Here is a 27,552-nt window from a genome sequence, read left to right as displayed (position 1 = left end):
AAATTCCACTTACATACAAAATTTAACATCACTTTTAACGCAATATTCATTTTAATATACACGTTATTCTTGCAGTTGGTTATGTAAATTAGTATTTGTGCTCACCAATAACAGACAAATACATGGTATTACCTCAATTTCTACCTGATTACTAGACGTAAATTTTGTTTTCTGTTTACGAGTATGTTATAAATATTTTTAAAAACCTCGTAAAACCTTTGTAAGTGTGTTATAAATATTCAACAAATTTGATTAAAGCAAGCAAATTTGATATAAAGTTTTCACCAACATACAATATATCCTTATTATCGGTTTAATAATCGGATTATATACGGTCGATCACACTTATATTCGGACACTATTTAAAGCAGAATAACTTTTTAAAAATTGAATCAAACTCTGTTTTGATCAAAATACAGTCCGTAAATTTACATTTAAATTAATTATATGTAAGAAATACAGGCTGCTCCGCGTAACGCGATTCACAATTTTTCTATCATTTGGGGCCATGTAATAAAAAAAGTGTGTCGAGTGTACTGCGAATCATGATAAAAAGATTCTGAATACACTTTATTTTCATAGCGAGATCAAGCACTGCCTGAGTAACATGAATAGTCCATATGTTTTTTTTATATAAAATTGCGGGAGACTTTACGACAAATTCAAAAAGTGCGTTATTTTAACATTTGTTCAAATTGTACAGCGCCTTTCGCAGTACAGCATTCTGCTTTTTTTTTGTAGAAGTTTGAATCACCTACTTGTTAGAGTGCCTGAATATATGATTCTACATGCCGTAGTAATTCTCTCTTTCTGTATGAAAGAGTGAAATATTATTATTTCCACTACTGTGTTCAAAACATTTTTCGTTACATGGCCGCAAATGGTAGAAAAATGGGGAAGAAAAAAAGATTGCGTTACGCTCTCCATAATGAAAAGGAATTGAGTTTCCCTTAACAGACATCATTTTTGTCGGACACTGTATGGATCGTTTGATACTAACATATTAGTGGCACTTAGTCCAACATTCTTAGCTTAAACTAGTCATAATTGGATAAAGAAAGTTTTAGAGTTAAATTAATCAGCTTTTAAGTTCTGATTTGATTACTATGTCTATAAAACTTGACTTCCTTTGCTCGTAATTTACAGTAAAAGTTAGTGACTGTTAAACAGATGTTTTGCATAGCAAAGGACATTAGATTTTCTGCAATGGCCAATGCTGAAACTCCATGAAAGAATAGACTGTGCAGTAGATGCCTGATAGAGAACAAAAAATACATAAATTATTTAACAATAATGGAGAAATTATAAATATGAATGAAATATTATAGTTGAAACCTTTTACGTTTTATCATTCTCTTGCTCAGTAAATTGTTTGTCTCTGGAATTTTGTTAAATACTTGCTACCTACTTTGCCATAAATTTATATTAAAAGAGAATTACAGTAATTCGTTGATAGAAATATTTTTTGTTTTTGTTAAAAACTTTTGTTTGAAAGGTAACTATAAGAGAAGTAATAGAAACTGTGAGAAAAGATAATGTAATTTTAAATTTCAAGCTAATGACGATATAACGCGTAACAGTAATATTAATAGAGCGGCAAGAATCTTACGTTAAGAACTTGCAATAATCACTTAACACAGACATACACTACGCACTATAAATACAAACCTGAAAACTTATTTGAAAGCGAAAGCTACAAATTATGCCGTGACAAAACAATACACATCAGTTACGTGTAAAACAATGTTAAAACAATTGCGTGTAACAAACCAGACACCATATTTCTAAATAAAAGTGAGAAGGAAACCCACCTAATCGACCTTGTAATACCAAACGACGCAAACATCACACAAGAAGAACAAGAAAAAATTTTTCCAACTACCTTAAAACCATAGGTATAAATACACATTTTTATTCAAACATCAAAAAGTTGTGATACTCAAAATAGCAAAGAAGACTTTAAAACCATGCAAGTGTGATAATAATCACCGTAGGATGCATAATTTATTTATTTCTGGAAAGTGAATATATCTCTGCCATTTAAAAAAATGAACAATTTTTATATCTTTATTCATTCAGAATTTGTCTTTTTCTATAAAAAAGAAAAAAAATATAATAATATTTCTTATCTTTACTTCTCGTATCTTAAAAACTAATTACCGTGACATCTGCATAGGGCTATAGATGTACAAAACGGGAAAATAATTTTACATGCGCCTTACGTATAATCATTCATATTTATCGCTGAACTCGACAATAAGCAAATTTTTGCTAAAAAATTTACACGCCGTTCTGACCACACTATTCGGGAATCGCGTTTCCTATATATCGTGCACAGATCTTCAATCCAATCTCGCATCCACTCCGACTGAACCTAAACAGCGATTTCTCAGCATTCCGACTTCCAAGAACGGATTCCTACTTCGCGTTTCATCATTTTACTGATGGAATATTTGAAGGATTTTCAATAGGATATCAGAGAGAAATGCAGCATCCTGTATGTTGTCAAGGAATACTAATATGTTTAACAGGCGCGAAATAACGCGCGAATGATTTAACTTTATCATTAGCATACACCTAAACAAAAACATTCCGCAACCAATGGAACTTTAATATCATTCTCCGAGAGAAAGGTTCAACTGCCATGGTTCTTTGCGCAAATATGATACAAATATTAACAAGTAAATTAATTTATAAAATAAACATATAAAAGGATAAAAGAGTTTGACCTTTTGACCCAGATCTTCAAGGTCTGGGTCAACCTTCGCCAAACCGAGAGTGCGGAGAATCAGGCTACGGTAGTCGAGTCATATAAATTCTAGACGCCCTGTACATATTTGAAGGGGAAAAAGGCATCCGTTGCTAGGAAATATTATGTTCGGATAATAAAACATCGGAGTATCTGAGTATTCGACTAATGGGTGCTCGGATAAGGAGCACTCTGCTGTGCTACACAGTGGCAACAGTTTTGAAATTGTTCGGTAATTTTAACACACGGTTATTCCTAAAATACTTTGATAATTTTAGTAAACTAATGTACACTTTACCAATTAATACCGAATAACGAACGTTATATTTATTCCTGTGACACAAGTAACAACAATTTACGGTATTGAACATAGTTTAAAAGTTCTCCTTACTGCAAATAAGCTATGGAATTTTTTTTAAATGCAAGCACCTACGGATCACATTAATGATAATGGAAAGCGAGAATACCGATAAGCAATGTTTTTATGGTTATTTGATCGTATCCATCATCAATTGCTATTATCTTGATAATTAACTAATTATACAGATGTTTCGTCGCTTTCTATCAATATTCACAAGTTCCTCCTCTATGCTTGTTTTAAACCGAAACTCTGCAATTTGAATTGTAGATCCTGCACCGATCATGTAAATTGGAATTCGCTGAATCTGAAGATGTCGATTTAAAGATTAACTGCTGTTGCAGAGATTGATTCTGTGACATAGTTAATCCGCATTGACATTGGTTAGCTATAAGCGAGTATAATAATTAATATTTTGTATAGATTGTCTATGCTTTATTCGGCAGAGGAATAATCGATAGTCCATTCATATTGCACGATATTATAAATATTCGCAAAGTTATAAGAGGTATCGAGAAAGACTGACGTGCGTGCTCCTTGTCGTTAAATTAAATGTGCATTAAAACATTCTTAAATGTTAATGGGGGTCAAACCTTGTGTATTCAGTCTGACAGCATTTCATTAATTAGCATGAAGCTAAATAAAAGGTATCGGAATTGAAGGAACGTAAATTTTGTTATTAACGACACTAGATACTCTACGTGAATGAATTGGAATGTCTCAAGAATGATTAAAAATTAAAAGGTCATCGTGAGATAATTCGGGTGTTCCAAATTCTTGTATTACTTTGGAATTTTCTGTACTCCTTACTAGTCAATGTCGGACGGAATAGTTTATAAACTTTTCGATGCATATTGTAGAATAAGGGTTTAAACAATGTTAAAACATCGCGTACATACGTAAGGTTCCGGCCGAATAACATGCAAAGATAAAAAAATATAGAATAACGTTTTGTCATTCCTCCCTTAGTTTTCGAGAAAATCGAGTTTGCAAATTTATCATAATTCTGGCCTGGACAGGACTAAATAAGCGACAAAAGGTCGATCTACCGGTGCAAATAAATCGAAAATGTAGACTAAAATTTGTTCACAAGATGCAAGATTTTATTCCTTTCACGCATTTTCTATTTATTTTCACATGTTGTTTAATCTCGTATCTGTTATTTAGTCTTATCCAGTCTGAAATTAACGTTCCAGTATACTTGACAAATCTTTAAACTCGATATTCTCAAAAACTAAGCCGAGAACGAACAAATTTTACTTTACATTTTGCCCTAAATATTGATTCTATATTTTTCCACAATGTATCACATTGTAGCTGCTTTTATAGCCGGATCCTGTATACAAGCATGGTTTTAGAATAGGGATTGGATGCAATTTTTGAATTTTTTGTTATTTAAATAGCTGTTATCATTACGACATTGATTTTCATTTCAGTTTTCATCGAGTTTACGATTAATAATATTTATTTGAAATACTTATTTTAAACAATTCAGCGGATCATCTTATTTATCGGATTCGGGTGGACGGATTATCTCCATAGAACAGTTAAATTTTTATCGCCTAAAGTAACGCGTAACCGTATTGTTACGCGAATGGACGATACACCGGCGGAGCGAAAACACAGTGTTAAGTACATCCGCTTCTTGAACTGACGATTCTTCGAATTGACGAAATAACAGATCGATAAGGGTTCGAGGAGCTGATTCAACCGGTTCCTTTTGCCACGTGGTAAAAAATGCTATATTGCGGTGCCTCGGGGCTGTTCTCCCCGTGCTGCTGACCGGTAAACGTCTTTATGATCTTGTGAAAAATAACTCGAGCGCTTACTTTTCGCCGGAATCTTGGACCTTTCCTCTTGCCGCGGCATAACAGTATAACGTTGGAATATGTAGAAATGCAAGTCCTATGTTACTTAAGCAAAAAGAAAGAAAGAAAGGGAAATATGGAATATGGAATATCGAATGGCGTATCTTTGGTATCTACGGACGACGATTTTTACCCTGCATCTGACTGCGAGGTATAAATGTATTATAAATAAAGTCAGTATCATATATATGTAGAAGATTTACATCGAGATTCGACACTTGTGATCCTCGTGATGAGTAGAATATGTGATAAAAAGAGTTTGACCTTGTGTTACGTCGCGAGGCTTGATATGGTTCGTGTTTCTAACTGTCTCTTGCAGTCCTCCAGCGTCATATACGAATCGTCTCATCTTCCCGACGAAACATACAATGTATCGACGAGCGTGTAACATCAACTACACCTCCATCTACATCAGAGACCGGGCCGCGCTTCGGAACCGATGGGCTGATGATAGAAATAAAGATGCGGCCGCACTCGGCGACAGTGTATGTCGGCGAGGCGAAGTGCTCAATGAACCCTCAATATCCCAACGGTCCTTTCGCCGAATATTCGAGAACGGCTAACAAACGCGTGGATAGTGGGGATATTGAGGGATGACAAAGAAAGAAACAAATCAGTTTTTAAAGGTGGAATTGTAAGAGCGTCAGTCTTAAAAAGTCGCTCCTAGAGTTCGGAAGTCAAGTGTAAATCAAGTGTGAAGAAATAAATTCTGTCTTTTTATCTCTTTATTTTAGTTTTTTTATCTTTTATTTTACGTCTTCGATTTTTCCTTCCTTTTTTCTTTTTTTTTATTATTTTACGTGACAAGCGCATGGTTGCCGCCCGGCCGCGAGCTCCAGAAACGTCGATTTCGGTCCGTTCTTTATTTTCACAAAGAAGTCGGCATACGTGATCATCGGCGCGAGCGGTGGCGTGATCCGAGCGCGGTGGGGGTCGTCTCCCCGAGAGGACAAGGAATTTATCCTAGAGCAGTTAGTCTTTTTTTAGAAATCATACCGCATACACATCGTAAGCCCTGACGAATAAAATCGCTAATTCAACGAATATCGAAAAATATCAAAAGTCAAGTTCTCGGTGCTCTACCCATCAAATCGATCAACCTTCGGATCAATCAATTATTGTACTTTCCGACACGACGAAGTCAAACAATATCTGTCGACGCAACAAGTAATTGTAGGCTGGTTAAGTAAATAGATATAGATTATGTAACTGTAGATTCCAGTTATATTCAAAACCAAACACCCCTATTATCCTATAAGAAATAAGGGGATCGCCCTGCTCGTGGTGTCGATTCGTTTAATCATAACGGGAATTTACGACTCCCGTTGACGCGCTTCAACGCTACCGCGTCACCCCGCGACTGGACGAAAATACACCTTGAGTCTCGAGACTATTTAAATAAAGATCACAAAATTGTGGTATCCGTACTATGTTTAAGTTTAAGTTATCTTCTATTTATTTAGCTATTATATATTTTTAATTTATATTTAGTTATAGTTAATTTTTTGTAATTTTAAAGATTGGTAGATTTCTGCATAACTTAGCCGAATCGTAAATCGTTTATAACCGTTAATTGCGAAAGTAATTAAGTTCTATTAGTCTGTGTTCCGTAGAGTGAATCGATTTTGCCGCTTGTGTCAAAGTAAAATCGTATCGTTTCATTTCTACGACGTGAAAACAAAAATATTTTTCCGCCTTTCGCTCGTGTTCCCTATAGACCACGCCAAGTCGATACCGAAGGAAAACAATTTGTCAATGAGACGTTTCCGTCGTGATATCGAGCTTTCCTTCCAATTTATCTGACTTTTCGCCGTTGCTCAGCGTGGTAACTTGATATTATAAGCGCCGCAGTTTTGTATTTTACTCTTAGCTAAATAACATTCGCTGCAACAGCGTGTGCTGCATATATACTTATGACATTACGAAGAAATCGACATTTTCAACGTTTTGTAAAATATTTAGTAATTCACCTTACAACACTTGATAATTTCTGTACTTCTTTAAATAATTTTTATTTATATAATGGATAATGGATGTATCTTATTTACTTAACGGATATAATCCCTTCGATACATAATTTGAAATCTTGTCGCTATTATATACTGCGAAAAGTTCAATAAGCCTTAGATTTGTTGTTATAAATAATACATATAAATTTAATCTAATCATATGGAATCATACGGAATAATAATAGTTGTCATGAATAGGTAAAGTAGCATAATTAATTAAAAAAATTGTTTGATCCGTAAAAATAATTTCGTCACAGGGATAAATAAAATATCCTGTAATTCGTTGAAAATAAGAATCAAAATAAGAATTCTTTAGTGATGGGAACAAAACTAGACAGGATCTTTTGTGTGGATGTGTTTGAGTGAACGATGAATTATATTTAACAGACTAACCTGTCAACTATCTTCTGAAATAATCGATTTCAGGAAATGCCATCATTACTATCCAAAATTCACAAATCCTCTCACAGTTCCAATATACGTTAGGTTCTATCGCACTATCGTGCAATCAGTTGTAGAAGTTCAAGTTAATATCGTCGCCGAACCAATCAGCCGTCTTGGTGAAGTTCTCTGTCTTCGATGATGGAAACGATTACTGTAATTTATCAGATCGATTATTATGGTGGGCAACGGTGACATACACGGGACTATTATTATTTAATATTATTCTATTATTTGATATCTTATCTTCGATACCTTTCAGATAATTAATACGACTTGAATTTAATACTGTGAATTTGAAACATTATATTTTTTGTAACAAGCTTAGCTTTAATTAAAGAAACTGATGTATTTTAATGAATCATTCCTGTTGAAATGTCGTAAAGTACTTATTGTGTGACGTTGTTACGTTTGTTACTCTGCGTAGCTTCTGAAAATTTGCACGTAAATCTATCTTTTCATTAGCCAAGTGAAAAAACTACGTGGACAATTTTACAGAAATTAATAAATTCCTATTTCAGAGGGAAAAATAAAAATAAATTCTTCTTTTTTCGGATCTGCCATACTTTACAGTGTTAAAGTGCATCTTTTATCAACAATTTATTTATAACTGTTTTACACGATAGATTTTTTCTACTTCAAATTAGTTTTCTTCGAAATTTTGGATTTTCAAGTTCACCTAAGAACTATCTTCTAAGGCTGACACGAAAAAAAAAAAAAAAAAAAAAAATGATTCGATGCACAACCATTCCCAAGCTACGTAAAATAGTTAATCTCAATGATTACACTCTTTCTAGGAACTGCTATTTGTTTAAGATATAAATCAATTTAAAGAACTAATTTATTTAATAAGTAATTACAATGCATATAATATGCAACGTTCAGTTACTACTTTATCACGGTTAATTTATTGAAATACTTGCTTCCATGTTGTTAATAAGTCTTTAGCAATCAAATTTTAATAAATTCTCTCCTAACGCAATTCAAACTTCTCCAATCTTCGATAAAGTTATTTGAGATTTAAATCGTTTATTTTCTATTTGAAAAACGAGAGACTAAACATAGTTCGTTTTAGGTTGATGCTAAAAGCACGAATGTTAATAAAAAAATGGAAAATGGTAAACGACATTGTAGTCCACTATTTATGTAATGTAAAATTTCATTTCGTGACTTGGTATTGACTCGATGATCAATTATATTGCAAATTCAAATGTCTCGTAAATATTTCGAAAAGGACGAAAAAGATAATACTTTTAAGATAGTTTCAAACTTATATGAGATAATTTCAAACTATGTTCATATACATGTTCCTCATATTTCCGAAAATCCTAGTCAAAGACATTCCACCACGACCGCGATAAATCGTTTTCTCTATTCAGACGCAAAAAGATGATAGTAACGACAATTACAATAAGAAATATATAGGATGGTTCACATAATTGTTCCATAAATCCGTTATCTGTACAGTTACAGAAAAAATGTTAAAGAAGGAAGATGAATGATTTGAAAAATGCTACGTTTGTAAAATTAAGGTTTTTTTTGGAAGTGGAACGATGCACGTGCAATCAACAACTGCATTATTTTCTGAAATAGTAATACATACCTTTTTTGCGAAAAGTATCGGGGGTATAATGATGAAGAAGTTATTAGTTTTCAAGATATTAAAGAAAAAATATTTTTATTGAAGAAGATGCTTGAACGCTTCTCTATTACACTATATAAACATTTCGAAAAATTATTTCAGTTTTTGTCAAAATAAACAATGAGTCAAGACGATCTCCGACCTGTTGCACCTAATGCCTTGCAGTATTATCCGTTCTTTCAGATTCTCTCCAGAATTTAGAGGATTTAACGAAATCCTATCTTTCGAACAAAGAAATACGTATCTGCTTTTTGGTAGAAGTACACGCATCAATATCGACGATTACAAAATTTTTGAGCATCGTCTTCGATAAAGATATTTGTTTCAAATTTTATATCAATTATTATTTATTATACCAATTATACCAATACTCTTTTACGTAGAATGGCGAGAGTAATCTATCGATGTGAAAAGGTATGCACTTACATTTCAAAAAATAATGCAGTTGTTGATGGCACATACGTCATTACACTTCTGAGGAAAGATGACTTTACGGACGTAGTACGCTTTGAACCATTCATCTTTCCCCTTTGACATTTTTCTCTAACCGCACCGGTAATGGAGTTATAATCTGAAACAATTGTGTCGACCATCCTGTATACATATGTATATGTACGCATGTACGTACCTCAGTCAAATCTATAACAAGATGTGCATTTAAAACTGCCGTGGAAAATTTTAAAGAAAAATCTCATCTATCGTTTGAGGCGATGTATAAACATTATATATAGTGTAATAAATAATATGTGCTTTACCGATCAATCTTCCCATCCATTCTTCCATGTCTTAATAAGGTATACAATTTACGTTTTTCTTGCTAAACTAACTAAAATATTGTAGGCTTTTTCTCCCTAGTAAAAGTAAAAATACGTAATTAAAATGAAATCACTTCGTGATAAAATAAGTAATATCTGCGCCATTCCATTTAGCAGGAACTGAAATTTAGTAATTGCTGTTATTTATTTGCATTTTTATCGTTACAGGTAGCTGCATCTGAAAAAAAATGAAGATACAAAATAATATAATTCATGGTCCGCCAATAACAGAAATACCAAACATATCTCTGGGACAACATTTGTTCAGTTGTCTACACTCTAATGCTGATCAGATTGTGCAAGTAAGATAAAAATTATTTTTACAGAACACCGTTTAATTTTACGAGTGTTTGCGTTCATGCGTGCTTTTGCAAATCCTTTAAGCGCAAATATTCATAAACCATTGCCACCGTTTGTAGAAGCATAGCTGAAGCGGCGTTACGCCTTAAAAGTGCATTCTTTAATTTTCTCATCCAACTTTGACAAAATTACAATTATAGCGAATGCTATATAGTACGTATTATGCTGAAGGAAAATGCAAAACGTCAAACGTGTTTTTCACGAAGCGCGTGTTTAGCAAATTGGTTACCATCGTTTATTAATAATCGATAAACGGACCTTTCCAAAATGTTACACGCGTATAAAGCGGACATTCCTTTATCTTATGTTATAGATGAATCTCGATATCTGCAATAGCTTCTTTGATAACCATTTAGAATAGGGGACACTCGACCGATTTTAACGAGCGTGAAAGATGTTGTCAGGGTCAGTGAATAATCTTTCTTTATACGCATAATGATACATAGGTTTGCAGTTAAATCAAATTCCAGAAAGCGCCATGAATTTTCAGAATTTACGACTTCTTCATCCGGAGAAAATGTGACAAGCTGCGCAAACATACAGTGGCTCACATTAATATTCGGATACTCTTTATAGCGGAATAACTTTTTGAAAATGAAAAAAGACAAACTAATTTACTTGATGACGCGTAAACATACGTGTGGACAAATTGCAATTGGTTGGAATCGCAAAAAGGATAGCGAAGGTCGCACTTTATCATTTTTTATCTGGCTGTGTAATGAAAGTTCAAACAATGCGCTCTGTAGGTTTATGTCAGCTACATGTATGCGTGCTAAAAATTTAATCGAGATTGGTTTGATGCGGAAGGAAAAGACAGGCATCGAAAGATGCAAGAATCTTTTAGATTTATTACAGTTTTAGAAAAGTTGTAAGAAACTTTTTTAAGATTTTTACCGTTTTCGATCATTTGTAGCTCTGTTAGCGCTGTTAACCGTTAACGAAAAGTTGTTCCGTTTTATAGGGAGTGCGAATATTAACGTGCGAGCAGCTGCTTATTACAAGGAAACGATTAAGGTCACCGCGAATTCATAACGCTCGTTCGTAATTGAAAAATTGCTTATCAGCTATTGTATCGCGCAGTTTGGATTTAACGTGTTCGAAAGCTGCCTATATATAGAGATTCGTGTACAGTCGCGCAGTTACTCCAAATTGCAAGTTTCAGTTGCTACGGATATGAGTATACGCGGAATATCCGCTTCCCTCGGTAATCGGTAGGTATAAATTTGGTCATTAATATCATTGGTTTTAATTCTGTCATTATTCAAATAAATTCGAATAGATGCACAGAATTTATTCTTGCTCGATAGTCGGGTCATTGTGAAATTTGTACTTTCTTTATTTATAAAACTCCTATTTTCGAAAATATCGTTTTGTTTTTTTTTTTTTTAAAGTAGCAAATAGTATTACACTTAGATTTCCAAGGACTGAAATCTAATTGAAATTAACTCGTTTATATTACTTCCTAATTTTATAGATGCATTCTAGTAGGTTAAAAACTATATATCGAATATAGTTAATGCTAAAGAAAACAAAGAATTACTTCCAACAGATAAATCAACTTTCAAAAAGCGCCATGAAGAACCGGTTGATAAGTGCAACATTTGTTAGCGGTGTTCTGTTTACGATCCTTCTCGCCCACCTGCCGGTTACTTTATCGAGTTCCGAATCGATCGAGGATCATCTGCCGATCATAGGCGCAGGGGTCAAAATATTGATAAAAGACGTTGATCGCCAGTTGAAATGTCCCTTGTTTCACATTGCTGTAGACAACAAATGCGTTATGATGGGTTAACGTTCAGAGCCTTAAAATTTATATCATGAACACGTACATTTACATTTCTGTTTCTTCCGTTTTCGCTCTTCGACTTTCCGTTTGAATCTTGATCGACATCGATGCAGAAAGATTCAATGACCGTTGATTACTAGCCCATTGAATCTGTGTATTCAGGACTTTGTTTACTGTCAACTTGAATTATAAACAATGTATTGTAATAAATAAGACAATGAAAACGTTGACTTTATTTTAATTTTGTTACAAAATCCACTTAAATTCAGATACGAGTGTTTAGAAGAAGAGAAACGTTTACAACTACGCACTTGCCTACTAAAATTCAATCTTCTTGTTGATTTAGAGATGATTTGACTTTAAAACGAAAGAAAGACACGTGTCTCGTTACTAGAAAAGAGTCGTAGAACATAGAATATATTAAAAGCAACAAATACTTTATAATACTAATTATGCTATTAATACCAATAACTAGAACTCATCCAAAATTCTAACGAATTATTGTTGAAAATTCTCGAGGTACATAATGTTAGGGCATATGCACGATACATCAAAAACGATTGTAATACTTGAAAATGAGAATTTACTTCTTTTTACCGTTCGGGCACCAACAAGCTTGGTTAAGATCGTCTTGTCCATTCCAACGACCAACCGATACTTGTGGAACTTTTTCTAATTATTTTTTTGGGGTTAACCAAACTATCGTGCATGCTCATAGTTGAATAAATAAAAATCAGAATGCGAAGCAGTCTTGGCAGTTGAAGGACCGAAGGTCGGTTTTCCAGCGCCTGCATATGAGAAGCGCGTTGATGGTTTTAGCGAGGGTCCTGGTGATTTTTCTAGCGTTGGTCATGTTTTCCTGCGTATTTTCCCTTTCCCCTAGAGTTTCGTTGGAATCCGTAGATTAAATCCAGTTAGCGCCAGTTGTTGAGTGCGAATGGGAGGTGGGAATGATGCGAGAAATGACATGCGCGATCCTTGTACGATAACGATGTATGTTTATTATTACAAGCTTATCTCTAAAGCTTGGGCGAACTATCCTCCACCCAGCAAAGTTATTACTAATATCAACAAAGATTATTTGTGTGGTTAACAATGTCCCTTTACTATTCTAAAGTGGAAATAACAAATACGTAGCAGCCTTCGAATTTGACCTACGAAACACATATTTTTCATGCTTGACTCAATTCGCGATTATGCTCTTTCCACAGACGGTATTCGATATATCAGGCCTGTAAGTATGAAACCGGAATTTGCCCATAGATGGCCCTAGCTGATAATGTAGTTATCACTAAACTGCGTCATTGATGCCAAAAGTCTTTGTTGACATCTCACAAACATTTTCGACTCAGAACAATACAAGTTTCATACAACAGCATAGTTTGTAATAGCGTTGAACATGTCGAATTTTGTGCCTGGAAACTACGATTTGCGGACAGCATTGATCTTCTGTTACCATTTGAAGAAAACTGCTGCAGAATCGCATCGAATGCTTATCGAAGCTTACGGTGAGCATGCTCTTGGTAAATCACAGTGCTTTGAGTGATTTAAAAAATTCAGAAGTGGCAATTTTGACGTGAAGAACGAAGAACGTGGAAGACCACCGTAAAAGTTTCAAGACAGAGAATTGCGAGCATCGTTGGATGAGGATGACGCTCAAACGCAACAACAACTCGCTGATCAATTAAACGTGACACGAGAAGCCGTCTCCATACGTTTGAAAGCCATGGGAAAGATCCAGAAAGTGGGAAAATGGGTTCCACGTGAACCGAAAGAAAGACAGCAGGCAAACCGAAAAACCACTTGCGAAATGCTGCTCGCCAGATACAAAAGAAAGTCATTTCTCCACCGAATTGTGACTGGCGATGAAAATGGTGGATATATTTTGAGGATCCTAAGCGTAAAAGATCATGGGTAGCTCCAGGCGAACCATCGACATCGACTACAAGACCAAATCGCTATGGACGAAAGACAATGCTCTGTGTTTGGTGGGATCAGAAGGGTATGATCTATTATGAGCTGTTAAAACCTGGCGAAACCGTTAATACTGAGCGCTACCGACAACGAACGATCGATTTGAATCAAGCTTTGCGTGAAAAACGACCAGAATATCAAAAAAGGCAACACAAAGTAATTTTGCTTCGTGATAATGCACCATCACATACAGCAAAACCGGTCAAGGAAACGATCGAAGCGTTCAGTTGGGAAATACTTTCGCACGCGGCTTACTCACCAAACTTGGCTCCGTCCGATTACTATTTATTTGCATCGATGGGACACATTTTGGCGTGGCATCCACCAATTGCCAGATAGGTGGAAAAAATGTATAGCTAGCGATGGGCAATACTTCGAATAAAATATTTTTAATCATTTTCATACAATAAACGTGTATTTTGTATATAATAATTCCGGTTTCATATTTACATACTGGCTCGCTCAAGATATCGAACGCTAAGAAATAATAAAAGTTGACTTTACATCGAAAGGGCGACTTTTAGAACTATGTTGATATTTATTTTTCCCGGTCGGTACTATAAGCACTTTAAGTATCGAACACCTTTTTACACAACTTGTATACGTCAATTAGTTGTCACACTTGAAACGATTACGGAGAAAACACAATGTTCGGAATCGCAAGCTTTGAAATAAAAAAATAAAATATCACCGCGACAATAATACGCTAAAGCGTTGTTAATCGAGTCATGTTACGTGTACCCTAAATTGTACGTATATGGTAGAACCTCGATTAGGAGAGAGACAGGAAAACTGAGCGAAAGATGCACTGGGAAATGCGAATTTTTACAAAGACCAAACGGCATCCGTTTATTCGCATCTTGGCCACATTTGCCCAGCCACAATTTTCATTTGTCTACCCTTCGAGAAATATTATCGCCAAATGAATATTCAATAATGTGATAATTTCAGTATAGCGTATCACACTACATATTTAGATACAAAAAGGTCGAGCAACATCACGTGGATCAAGCTAAAGGAATATAAAGGAAATAATACAGAAAAACTTGGAAATTGGAAGTGAATACACGATAAAAAATAATAATATTCGCTCATTTACAACAAACATAAAAACAGGGGAATGTAACATAAAGTGCATAACACATACTGCTCGATATATGTGCTACCTTATTATTATTATCTCATAAATACGCCACCTAATTGTATTTTCAATACAATTTTTATATTTCTAGAAATGCTATTGTGCTTGAATGTACTTTAACCGCCTAGGGATTTTTAATTACACGCAATTTTCGGCTAACTTCGTCGTGTATCGTCCACATACCTGCTGTATTACGACAATAAGCTATAAGCCGTCCAGGCGTATAACCTATAGTACCGCTTAAAATATATATTTCATTTTGACTCTGAAATTTATCGGGTATATCGTTTAATTATATTCCATCCGGGTATTCGATACAACACCCTCACCATGAGCTTCGATAAACCGTTTAATTTTTACTGCCGCCTCCTTCGAAATTAAAACCAAAGAGGAAGTAATGCCGGATACGCTCCTTTACAGGTCTATCGTTTTAAAAACAGTTTACACTGAAAAACTGCGAATGTTAGAACGGTTCATTATTACAGAATGGTTGAGCTGTGAGAAATAAGAACAATTGCCGCAGAATATAAATGAGACAAAATATAAATTGATATAAGATGCAGTGAAGGAAATCAGTGGCGGGTCATTCGTTTTATCATTTCCTGACGTCTATATTTATTCAAAATTAAAAGCTGAGGTAGACTCGTGATTATGATTGATTTTGAATTAGACACAGTCCTTGTAATTTTCGTCAGAAAATATAAGCTTTTCTTAAGGATGGAATATTTGACACTGACGTTGCAACGAACAATTAACGACCTGGTACGTTTCGTTCTAGATAAGCGACCCGCATAGTGAGATTACAGATGGCTTTATTAGCATGTGCATTGTCGGAATAATCAACAGACTCAATTTAAGCAAGACAGATTTTTTGATATAAACAGAGCAAGAAACGACAATACCAATGATTCATTTTGATTACTATGTTTTATATTCTAATACTTGAATGTTACTATATCAGGTAGATATTCAAACTGGTAAACAATACACGTGCAAAGATATTCTTGAAAAAAGCACGATATTATCTGTTGCTTTGAGAAATTATGGAATCAACGTGGAAGACATAATCTCCGTTGCAGCTGAAAACCATCCACGTTACATGGTATCGATATGTAGCACGTTATTTATTGGAGCTACATTTGCACCGTTGAATCCAGCATATACAGAAAGTAAGATATTTTCCAAGCAGGTTTTACGAATTATTTTATAATAACAGAGAAATTAATTTAATTAAAAATACTTTTAATGCGTGTTTAATATTATAAAAGTTTAACGAAGACAGAACGTAAAAAGTAGAAAGAAAAAATTGCTCTTCTTTTTTGGAAAGTTACGTGTTTCTGATAACTCCACTGATTATACCATATATAAGTTAATGAAATCGAGCCTCGACTTTATTATCTACCTCGAGTTTATTATAGAATTTTACAATTACTAGAAACAGAGATCATAAATCAGATACTTTAATTAAAAATTAAATTTATCTACGTTACATTTGCAGAATTAACAATAAAATTCTAGAAACGCTACTTACTTTTTATAATGTAGTGTAAACAATAATTGTTAATATTAAATTGTTTAATATTATGTATATAGGTGCGGACATTAATAATTACTTATATTCTCAATATTCGTTACTCCGTCATCTTTTCGAAATATAAACAATACTGATTTTTAATCGTATTTAACTACTCCGAATATCTTCTGAGAGTAAACATTGTACGAAAAATATGTTATTTTAGCCTCTTCTTGCGGAGACGGATATCGGAAAAAGCTTTTCGAATATTTCTAGATCTCTCGTAAAACTGTCATTTTGTTACTCGGAGTAGTCAAGTTACGCGATGCAGCACATGCGTTATTTAATCGTATCTAATGCAATTTTTTAACGTAGGAGAATTTAGGCACATGCTGGAAATTTATCAGCCACGGGTGTTGTTTGTATCGCGACGCACTGAAAACATTTTGGCGAAAATTGCATCTACTGTAAGCTGGAATATGAAATTAATCGAATTGGATGATAAGCCTCTTGATGAAAACGTAATAACCTTAGACAAGGTTTTGGAAAAATATCAAAGTATCACGGATCCCTATACGTTTTCACCAGTGCAGATAGATAATAACAGGAAAAGAATGGCAGCTATTTTATGTTCTAGCGGTACAACAGGCTTACCAAAAGGAGTAATGTTGTCTCATCGAAATTTGTTACTTTTCATCCAAACTATAAGGTAAAGATATTAAATTAATGTACACAATGTATCCGGTTGATCTCGAATCGCACATATATTTCGTGATTTATTTTTTATTTGTGCTAAATTTAAATATATATTATTTGTTTTATATGATTAACAAACCATTCTTTATTCAAATCAACTACATAATATTTTTTCTACTGTTGTGCTTCTTAACTTTTATCATTCTACTTGAAATTATAAATATTCGATTCAATTTTGTTCTTAACTGAAGTGCTCCAGGATCAATGGATGTTCAACGTGGAGATCGAATACTAGTTTTCTTGCCATTATTTCACGGTTATGCGTTCGGAATGATGACTATGGCAATAAGTTGCGGTGCAGTTGTGTATATAATGCTAAATTTCAAGTTAGAAACGTTACTCAGTTCCGTAGAAAAATACAAAATTATGTATATACCATTGGTCCCTCCAGTTTTGGTAGGTCTTGCGAAACATCCAATGGTGCCAAATTGCGATTTCAGCAGCGTGAGAGAGATCTTTTGCGGTGCGGCATCGTTTCCGCTGGATGTAAGTTTTTCGTCCAAACTTATTAAAATTGAGAAGGTTATTCGCAACATGCAGAAGCCTGTGCGATCGATATTAAAGTACACAAGTAAATTCCTCTTTATACATCTTTTCTCTCTCGATGTGCAGAATTAACCAAAAACATTAACGATACAGATCGACATTCCTATTTATAACTAGCGAAACAATGAATGTGTTACCTCATCGCCGATTTCAATGATTTTTACATACATTGTAGAAATTAAAAATTTTTGCTCTACATATAACTGCCGGTCTCGCCTTGTTCCCGAGTTATTCGCGAAAATCTACCGACCCACTGAATTCCGTCTATGTCTCTGTCTACAGTTGTGCGTCCGTGACAGAATATTTTGGTTAGTTTGGTTACCGGTCGGATTTAAACGACGCCAAACTCACATCAAATTCTTATCTGCATATAAATTATATATAAAAAAAATCTAAGAATTAGGGTTGGTTTCAGCAATCAACCTAAACACGTACGTCGCCACGGACGTACAATTATAGGCAGAATTTAGACAGCTAGACAGAATAGACAGCTTTTTGCTAATATCTCGAAAACTAAGAACGAGCAGCGGTTACACGTGTAGGAAAAAGTGGCTTGAAGCGTTAATTTTCACAGAATATTCAAAAATCATGAAAGTCGGTCGTGAGGTGGATGAGATATCGGTTACTAACAAAATTTGAAAGGATATTGGATTCCTCGCGACAATATATTAATTTAATCTAACGTGATAGTTAACGACAAATGTGTCAACATGTTTCGATAAAAGCACCCTTCATAGAGGAAAATATATTCGATACGTATCTCTTTCAGGTAGCAGACGAAGTGAAGCGACGTACAAAACTGAAAGTTGTTCGAAATGGTTATGGTATGACGGAATTATCAATAGTATCAAACATGAGCGATAGGACGAGCAATGATAACTCCGTAGGTCCAATATTGCCTGGCTTTAAGTGCAAAGTGGTAAATGTAGAAACGGGCGAGACGCTGGTTGCAAGACAAATTGGGGAAATTTGTCTCACAGGTGATCAAGTAATGTTGGGATATTTTAAAAACCCTAAAACCACTGCAGAAACAATCGATAAAGAGAATTGGCTACACACTGGCGATCTAGGATATTTTAACGAAGAAGGATGGCTATACATTACAGGACGTATAAAAGAACTTATTAAATATAAAGGTTTTCAAGTTTCACCATCTGAGATCGAAACAGTAATATTGTCGCATCCAAGCGTTAAGGATGTAGCAGTCGTGAGTAAACCGGACCAACTCGGCGGAGAGATACCAATGGCTCTGGTAGTCAGGCAACCTGATAAAAATATATCGGCGAAAGAAATCGTGGATTTCGTTAAAAGTAAGATTGTTTTTCTTGTTATTGTTTATGTACAGACTCGTCGTTATCATCAAACGCACAAAGGACATCCCGTAAACAACAACCGTCAATTTTATCTGTTTTACGGTTCTACGTGCAATTTAAGAGAACCGCTTCTCGTTAAAAGAAATTTTAACGAGATAAATAGTTTTGTCAATAGAATCTCGATGGCATTTTCAAAACGTTGTATTACGATCCATACGTAATAATATTACTTAAAAAATATAACGATCAATTAATTAACCGGAAACATTTACTCTGGACGTAATAATTTTTGTATAATGAAATTTTCAAGTTTCATAAGGTATTTACATATTTACATTAAAGTTTTATCGTCATGCTTATATGTGTAATAATTAAATGAATTAATTAATAAATAATAAAATGAAATAAGTTAATAGATAACAATTTGAATTAGGCACTTAAGCTAATTCTATGCGAAAAAGTAAGATAAAGGTTGCAATACAATTTTTTCGTCCGAGACTGCCGTTTCGAAAGAATCAATTTTGAAATTAGTCACTTACGTAAAAGACACTAAACTTTGAATACGACTTGATCGTATTAACGTTATGTTTGCCGACGATAATTTCCAAGGGTGGTTTCTATCTAACTTGTTATTTGTAAACAGTGACAGTGAAATGATCCAAATAATAGAACACACCTTTGCAGATTGTTGTTTTCCTTTTTGTGAAATAACTACTATGAGCTTTGAATAGAATAATGTAAAACAGATAAAATACAAAGCAGAGAAATTGAGTGTACATATGTTTTATAAATATCTGACAAACTGCTGAAACTGTCAAATTAATTATGTATATATTAGTCGTAGTTTCTTTCATTTATCGATTAATTATGTATTTAAATTAATTTTTTTTGTTTTTTTTTGTTATGAACCTTACAGAAAATCTGTCACCACAAAAATGGCTGAGAGGCGGTGTAAAATTTATCGAGCATATACCCAAAACACCATCGGGAAAAATTATACGAAGAGAATTGGTTAATATGACAGTTAAATTATGAATCAATTTTTCTAATTACTCGAAATATACGTACTGAACACCCAACTTCTGTATAAACACGTACATTCAACTATCTATAAATATATTCTGTAAAAGTGTTTTATTTATGCGCCTATTTGAATATATAAAATATACCTGTCCAACATAATACGTGAATAAATTGTAGACCATACTTTGCTTACCAATCCGGATACATCAGACATACGTGTGCACTTTAGTAATGTCGTTACAAGCATACGTTCGTGACGAGAGCAGCGTTCGAGCAGCGTGAGAGGACGACGAGGATTATTGTTTACGAGGACGAACCTGATACGAAGTCAGATAACCTCTAGGATAGATACTGATGCGGGCGAACCTGGCGCTAGGTCAGGAAGCCGCAGGAGGTTAAAACTTCATGAACGGACCCGAAGCGAAGTCGGCAAGCTGTCAGGAGTTTGAAGCAGAAAGAAACGAAGCTGACGCGAAATCAGAGAGCCGCAGGAGGAGTTTGGTTTCCATGGATGAACCCGATACAAAATCGAGCAGCCACTTGGTTGGGAAGATTTCTTTTGGATGCTGAGACGCGGAACGAGCATAATATGACTCGAGTGTTAGCGTTTAAATAATTCAACTCGAATTTATATAAAGTAATATATTGCAATGAAAAGGTTGTTAGAGGTGTGTTTGTCGCTCGGTTTTGACGCTCTGTCGATGGGCCGGGGACTAAGACCAGTATGGAAGCAATGCCGAACAGAATCGAAGCCGACCGCGGATTATCCCGTAAAGTTAATTATTGACTAACAAACGTTTCTTAGCAAACGCGACCAAGTTACACAGTCACTTCTCGTGACGTTGTGTCACGATTCCTCGGTTGCCTATATATTTTATGACAGCCTAGATCAGGAGTTTATTTTTTACCACATGCGTTTACATATGGAAGAAAGTGAATTCCCTCAAAATTTCTGACGAACGGCACTCTCCGGTCTTCACGACGGTCGACTGAATCGCAGCTGCGTCTCCTACATCGCTTTAGGTAAGGGGTGTTTAAACTAAGAGACTCTTCTGTTTCCTCAGTGTTTTCTGGAGAAGTTTTAAGAACGGAAGTGGAGAAAGATATTTCCTATCCGTAACACGCTATTCGCCACTCTTATCCTAATCTCGGTATTGAAGTGTTGCTTTCAAATTACAGAAATACAAACCGATATAAAGTGAAACATTAATATTATTGTACAGAAACTAATAGAGTTTTAAATTAAAATTACTTTACTAATTTCTACTGCTAAATCAGAGACTGTTTAACCGATGAAATTGTTCTAATAGCATGTATATACATGATATTTTGTAACGTAACGCTTGATTATTCAGACTCCTGTAGTCCATTCATGTATCATTTAACGAATCTTTGCGCTTTAAAGTGAAGTAAAAAAATAATCTGCTTCAATGATATTTCACGCGAGTTCAACTTCACAAAAGTACTTTTAGTTTCTTTGCACTATACTTTCAACGAACAGTAACAGAACAAAGTCTTTCGATTCTTTGATGAATGAAAGGGATTGAGAAGTAAAAAGAAGAAGAAGATTAACGCGATGTGAAGGCTATCATCGATAAGTAGACCGATAATTGGCCGTTCTCTTAGCGGAGCAGTCAGAACGATCGCGTTATCTTCGTTAACGAGAAAGTGCGATAGGAATTTCTAGCAGTTTTACCGGATCAACGGAATTAGTGGTATCCGGTATTGGAAAAATTTAAATTTCACGCCACCGACTCTACGGCGAGACCACCCATCTACATGGCTATGTGTGTACGTCTACACAGGGTGTTCCATAAATTTTCGTTGACCTATTTAAATATCTCAACAATTTTCAGGAGTTCTCTCGTTAAACGTATGAATTTCAATGTCTTCGTTCCATTTTATCATCAACCCTATATAGCTTTGCAATAGACGCATATTTATTTTTGTATTATCACGTATTCGATTCTACAATACTACTATCCTAATTTATTTATTTGTAGTTGAGATGGATACTATGTCGTGTCAACAAATTTCGAAACTTTATTATTAATAGGAAAACAAACATATATCTAGCCGTTTCAATTTCCAATGTTAAATATATACATAGTACGAAACACGATACAGGTTTTAATTACTAATTGTATGTAAGAGTATGGAAGCACGAATGAATACGAAACATTCCCGAAACAGAGAAATATGTAAAATTTCTGCACTGAATACGAACTCGTAAAATAAAGATCGCTATTATTTGTTGGCTTATAAAACGAAAAAGTGAAATTGTTTTTTAAGAAATGGACAACTATGATTGCAATAACAAAAACGTATAATCTATATTTGTATTTTATTCATTATATTATTATATCTATATGTTACATTTACTGTTATCGTATAATATTTACAATTTTTTCCTATAAATATTCTCACAATTGCAACATATGACTCGTTTGATGAAATTTTATACACTTACCTCTAATAATTAACCTCTAATAATTACCTCTAATAATTAATTAAAAACTTTAAATTTAGTGTAAGATTTACAAGTTAGTATAGAAGTATAGATAAGGACTATTTAATTCAATTTCCATGTTATTAATACTAAACCTAAAACAAGCCTAAAAATTACTATGTAGACGTAAATTAAGTAGAAGGTACGTAGTAACAAGTAAAAAGAGAAATTTAATTTAACGTTTGTTAATAAAATAGTCAAATAACAAACAAAAAAAGGAATTTATCACGATGTTTGGTTCAGGCTTAGATTTATTTCTAGTTTAATTTCTATTAATCTCTAATAATTCCATGCAGTTTATGCTGGATTAACGTTAGGTTTTGGTGGTTTGAAGGTAGAATTAAAAGTACTTGGAATTATTTGTTACACTTTGTTTAGTTTGCTTATTTAAGTAGCCCTTTTCAATATATTGAAAATATATGGAAAAGATGGCAGGGGTATTACTCCACATTGAAATAAGTATATCGTATATCCTAAAAGCTTATTAGAAGCTTGTCTAACAAACATATCGAATTCAGTATCAACTGATTCGAAATACACCTTGTACGTAAAACAGCCTGCATGTATATATCTATCACCAGTATGTACATTGTACATGTACGTGTCTATGGCTGGTGTTCCTGTTAATTTCATTGCAACGATCACCCTGACAAATCTAATTGACGTGCATCAATTATTTGCTGGACGAAGGCCGCTTAACTCCCTTTCCATTTGCCAGCTAGCATGGTTTCCGGATAATTCCATTTTTCACGATACCTTCTACCGATAGAATTTCACTATCATGGAGTTATGTCGGTCATGCTTTCTAATTCCCAAGTGAACTGATAGTTCGCACGAGGCCACCAGTAAAAACTACACTTATCGATATTAATATATTTCTACAACGAACATATCCAATAATTACACATTTTGTAGTTCTCATTATTTTCTAGTATAATAACTGCCTTTAAAATTCAAATTTTAGCTTTCATTTTATTCTTAATTTCGAATTTATCGTAGACGTAAAAATACGTAAGTTCGAAAACAGATATTGTAATAAAATCTGCGGCGTTTGTAAGAAGGTATATTTAGAAGAGTAGAAAATTTGTAAAATATATACTATTCGTGATCATTATCGTTCAAAATCTTTATTTTTATATAAAAGTACCTAGAAATAGTTTCTTCGATTACTTCATAAAAAATATCATGCAAAGGAAGTTATTACGATAAAGTAAGGACAATTTTCTGTCATTAATTTTTATAAATTTTTACTGTTTTAATATATTCAAAGCATGTACTAGCTTTACGAGAACAAAAATCAGATAAGCTACCATACTTTAAAAGTCATGAAAGAGATATAGAGGAAGAATTAATTGATCCTCCTGTTCCAATTACATTTATGGTATCATAAAACAAATATTTTGAAAAAATATGTCCTCTTTAATTATACTGATACGATGTACGTGTTTTTTTAACAGAAATTTTACGTCAATTTATTGTCGAATTGCGTATTCAAATTAATAATGATACATCTAACTTGCATATTTGCGAATTCTCTTGCAGCCAGAATCTATTTATATTAGAGTTTCATTAGTTGCATTTATTTAACTGACAACATTTGTCTGGTATTTTTTCTTTTTTCCAATCTTAGATATCGTATTACCTAAGAACATCTTTTCGAATAATAGAGCCATGAATTTACAGTAAACTGTAAACATCTTTAGTAAAGCTTCGTGAGAGAATTAAGAAAGTATTGACAAACTTTTCTCCATCTCCTCTCTCTACTAACTCTGTACTAGATTAAAAAAGTAATTAATGAGAAAATTACATTTAATGTGCAACCAATGAACTATGATAAAAGTTCTCATACCTTGGAAGATTTTTCTTTCTACAAAGGGATCATATATTTTTCATCGTTACTAATTAACTTTCCTTTACAATTAATAGATAGGCGGAAGAATCCATCTAAAGCCGCCGTATAAGTCGTACGAGCCACTTAAATTCTTGCCGAACTCTCACCATGGTACGAATCAAATAAAAGATTCGGTATTTCTGTTGACATGATTTCACATAGAAAGACTAAAAACCAGTATATATGCAACGTTAATTTAACGCATGCTATCGTAGTTTGTATAAAATACGTAATAGTAAACGCTTTAATAGAAAATGAAATTTATGTTTAAATCAGAAAGTTAGTACGGTAAAGCTCCGTTAACATCGAACATTTCAAGTCCGTGAAATCGATATTAACGAATTCGTGACAAGTTCTAATTGAATTTTCCCGAATTCAACTCGAATTGGTAAAATAAGTAACGAGTACGAAGGAGCACGAAACTAAAGCCATTGCTGGGAGCCGATGAATGATTGGTTGACAAGAAATTAAATTACACCCCGTTTACATTTTTCTAATAAGAAGAAATGCGACGCAGCGCTGAAATCTTTTTGATTAATGAATGGATTCAACCGCAGACTCCATCGGTCTACTTTATGTTAAATAATAACGGTCATAGCAGATCAGCCGAGGAATTTCATCTCGTTATTCCTAAGACTGATGAAGAGTATTTAAGTTGTAATTTACTCAACGTAATCACTAATTTTTCCATTGGTAAATGAGCTCTTCCATTTGTCATAATAACAGTATCGTGTTGTAATAAAATTCATCCTTTTTTTAAATATAAAGATTCCAATTTCTGCTAGTTGCACGACTCATCGTTTTCGAATGTTTAGATGACTCAGCTTCGAGTGACGATGGTGATAGCTTTGTTCTCTTGCTCTTTGTCATTCGTTCTGTCTATTTTATTGGTCTCGGCTGACTCGGAAAACGGCTGCTCTTCGTTTGCGCGTACATGTATGAGCTATTTCGATATATTTTAAATAAGATTGTTACACGTTTAAATTTTCCCACAGTTCGCCAAGTAATTGAACTCGTCTCGAGACGAGCTACCACACTATAAAATCCAAAATATGTAATGCTACTGAAAAAAAAGAACTATTTACGGGAAAAGGATTTTTTGGAAACCTTTCTATTGCAATTTATAGCCAACTAAGTATCGATCAACTTTTGTTCAAAGCACTTTTTCGTTAGATCACCGAAAGTGTTTGAAAAATCGCGGTATGTGTTACATGGGACACCCTGTATATGTATATTTGTATATCTCGTATATGTGTGTGTTATGTGTGCTCATGAAGTTCATCTAGGTTTACAATAGTCGTTCAATTGTCGAAACAAAACCCGAGATGTGCCGATCGCTCTCGAAACCGTTTACTCGAGACCACCAGTACCTATAGGTTTGGTTTCTACCAATTGGTCTTTGACTCGTGTGCATAGTGTTACGGCTATTATAATAGCAACAAGAGCAATAAATGCCAAGAGATACGTCTGAAGATTTTTCTGGCAGATACGGAGCCAGGATAAACGTCATCGAACAAATCCTTCCTTGAACCGTCCTTACATTATTATAGATGGAATTAGAAGTCAAGGATCATAATTACACGATATCTAACATTTATAATATTCACAATTATCTAACTTACGTTTCTGATCACACGTTTCTGTCTTATATTATAAAATAGTACGTATTCTCTATCTATCATTATTAAGAATTGAGAAAGAAACGAAGCACTTTCGAAATTTTTTCCAATGGACAAATAATTTAATCCAAAGAAAAATAATATCAACTGTAGCAATTCTTGGAAAAAAATTCAAGCACACCTTCTTCTTACGTATAATTCAGTATCTGGTTTCGGATATGAATGCTGATGCGAGTTTTACATGCGCAACGATTACACATCGCAGGCCTCTTATTAAAATCTTTTATTAAATTAGAGCGTGCTACGTATACTATGCACTACAGTATAATATGTCGTAGGAATGCATTAAACTTCTTGACTAAGCGCTCCCGCGCTGCACACAGATTGCTAAGTTGTACATGGTGAATAGCAACAGATGAAATAGAATACCACCTAGTTTCCAGCTAATACTACTTACAATTAGTCAAATTAATACAGCCGATTCAATTTCACACCTTAATTTTAATTTTCTTTCCTAATCAAAATATCTATTATGACACAGCATTTCGTTGAACATTGAGAAGCATCGTTACTGGAGCAGAACTATCTACTTTATATACCTTCCGAGGCTGAAGACTACTGAAAACTACAAGAAACTGAAATACACCAACTGTGTTTTGTAATGCGAAGCATACTATCCTGAATTTAAACTACGATGCGTCAATGTGCCTCTAGGATTACTAACGAATCCTACAACTATATATATTTTCTTCCTTTCTTAATTTGCAGATTTTTAAGATACATACATACTTTGTCTACATAAATCACACTCACCTACAAACAAGAATTGAAATGGACCAATTAAAAATACACAATTAACGTTTTCCTAAACATCTCTTTCTCGCAAATAGTACTCGTCAAATGTTGTCAGGAGTGGTGGATTCTTCCCGATAAACTTTCTCTTTTATAAAGTCCCACGAGAAAAAGTGTAAAGATGTCGAGTCTGGTGATTTTGGTCAAGGAAATTCTATTTCTTCTTCTTATGCGGGAATACGAGAGCTTGCATTGGAGATGCTTCTCAGCAAATAATTTGAGCAACTTTCGCGAGGTTGGCATTCTCGTTCAGAGATAGAATAAATCAATCGATGCCCAATCATCCCTTCGTTGCGTACGAAATACAGGAGATGAGGGACAATTTCAAGAACGTTTTACGAATGAACTTGCAAAAGTTGCTTCGAAATGGGCTATATATCTGGCTAA

The 27,552-nt window shown here is 34.1% G+C and overlaps 1 protein-coding gene and 1 long non-coding RNA gene across 3 annotated transcripts in view; both read left to right on the top strand.

Annotated features, from left to right (window-relative positions):
• The window catches only part of LOC139996497 (luciferin 4-monooxygenase), a 36,536-nt gene extending 16,133 nt beyond the window's left edge, over nucleotides 1-20,403 (top strand). The window contains exons 2-7 of one of the 2 annotated variants that reach the window (XM_072020867.1): nucleotides 10,051-10,184; nucleotides 16,105-16,312; nucleotides 17,032-17,365; nucleotides 17,604-17,898; nucleotides 18,728-19,268; nucleotides 20,188-20,403. In XM_072020867.1, coding sequence (XP_071876968.1) covers nucleotides 10,071-10,184; nucleotides 16,105-16,312; nucleotides 17,032-17,365; nucleotides 17,604-17,898; nucleotides 18,728-19,268; nucleotides 20,188-20,306 — 1,611 coding nt within the window. In that variant the 5' untranslated portion in view covers nucleotides 10,051-10,070 and the 3' untranslated portion in view covers nucleotides 20,307-20,403. The remainder of the gene's footprint in view (nucleotides 1-10,050; nucleotides 10,185-16,104; nucleotides 16,313-17,031; nucleotides 17,366-17,603; nucleotides 17,899-18,727; nucleotides 19,269-20,187) is intronic. The other variant, XM_072020868.1, reaches the window with a different exon arrangement.
• Nucleotides 10,927-13,459, top strand: LOC139996512 (uncharacterized). The gene is made up of 2 exons (XR_011802268.1): nucleotides 10,927-11,453; nucleotides 11,792-13,459. It is a non-coding gene; the product is annotated as an uncharacterized lncRNA (long non-coding RNA).
• Nucleotides 20,404-27,552: the final 7,149 nt, after the last annotated feature.

The sequence above is a fragment of the Bombus fervidus genome, chromosome 18, assembly GCF_041682495.2.
Source record: "Bombus fervidus isolate BK054 chromosome 18, iyBomFerv1, whole genome shotgun sequence".
NCBI classification, from domain to species: Eukaryota; Metazoa; Arthropoda; class Insecta; order Hymenoptera; family Apidae; genus Bombus; species Bombus fervidus.
The sequence above is the reverse complement of the archived record's forward strand: the minus strand, read 5'-3'. Positions and strand labels throughout refer to the sequence as shown.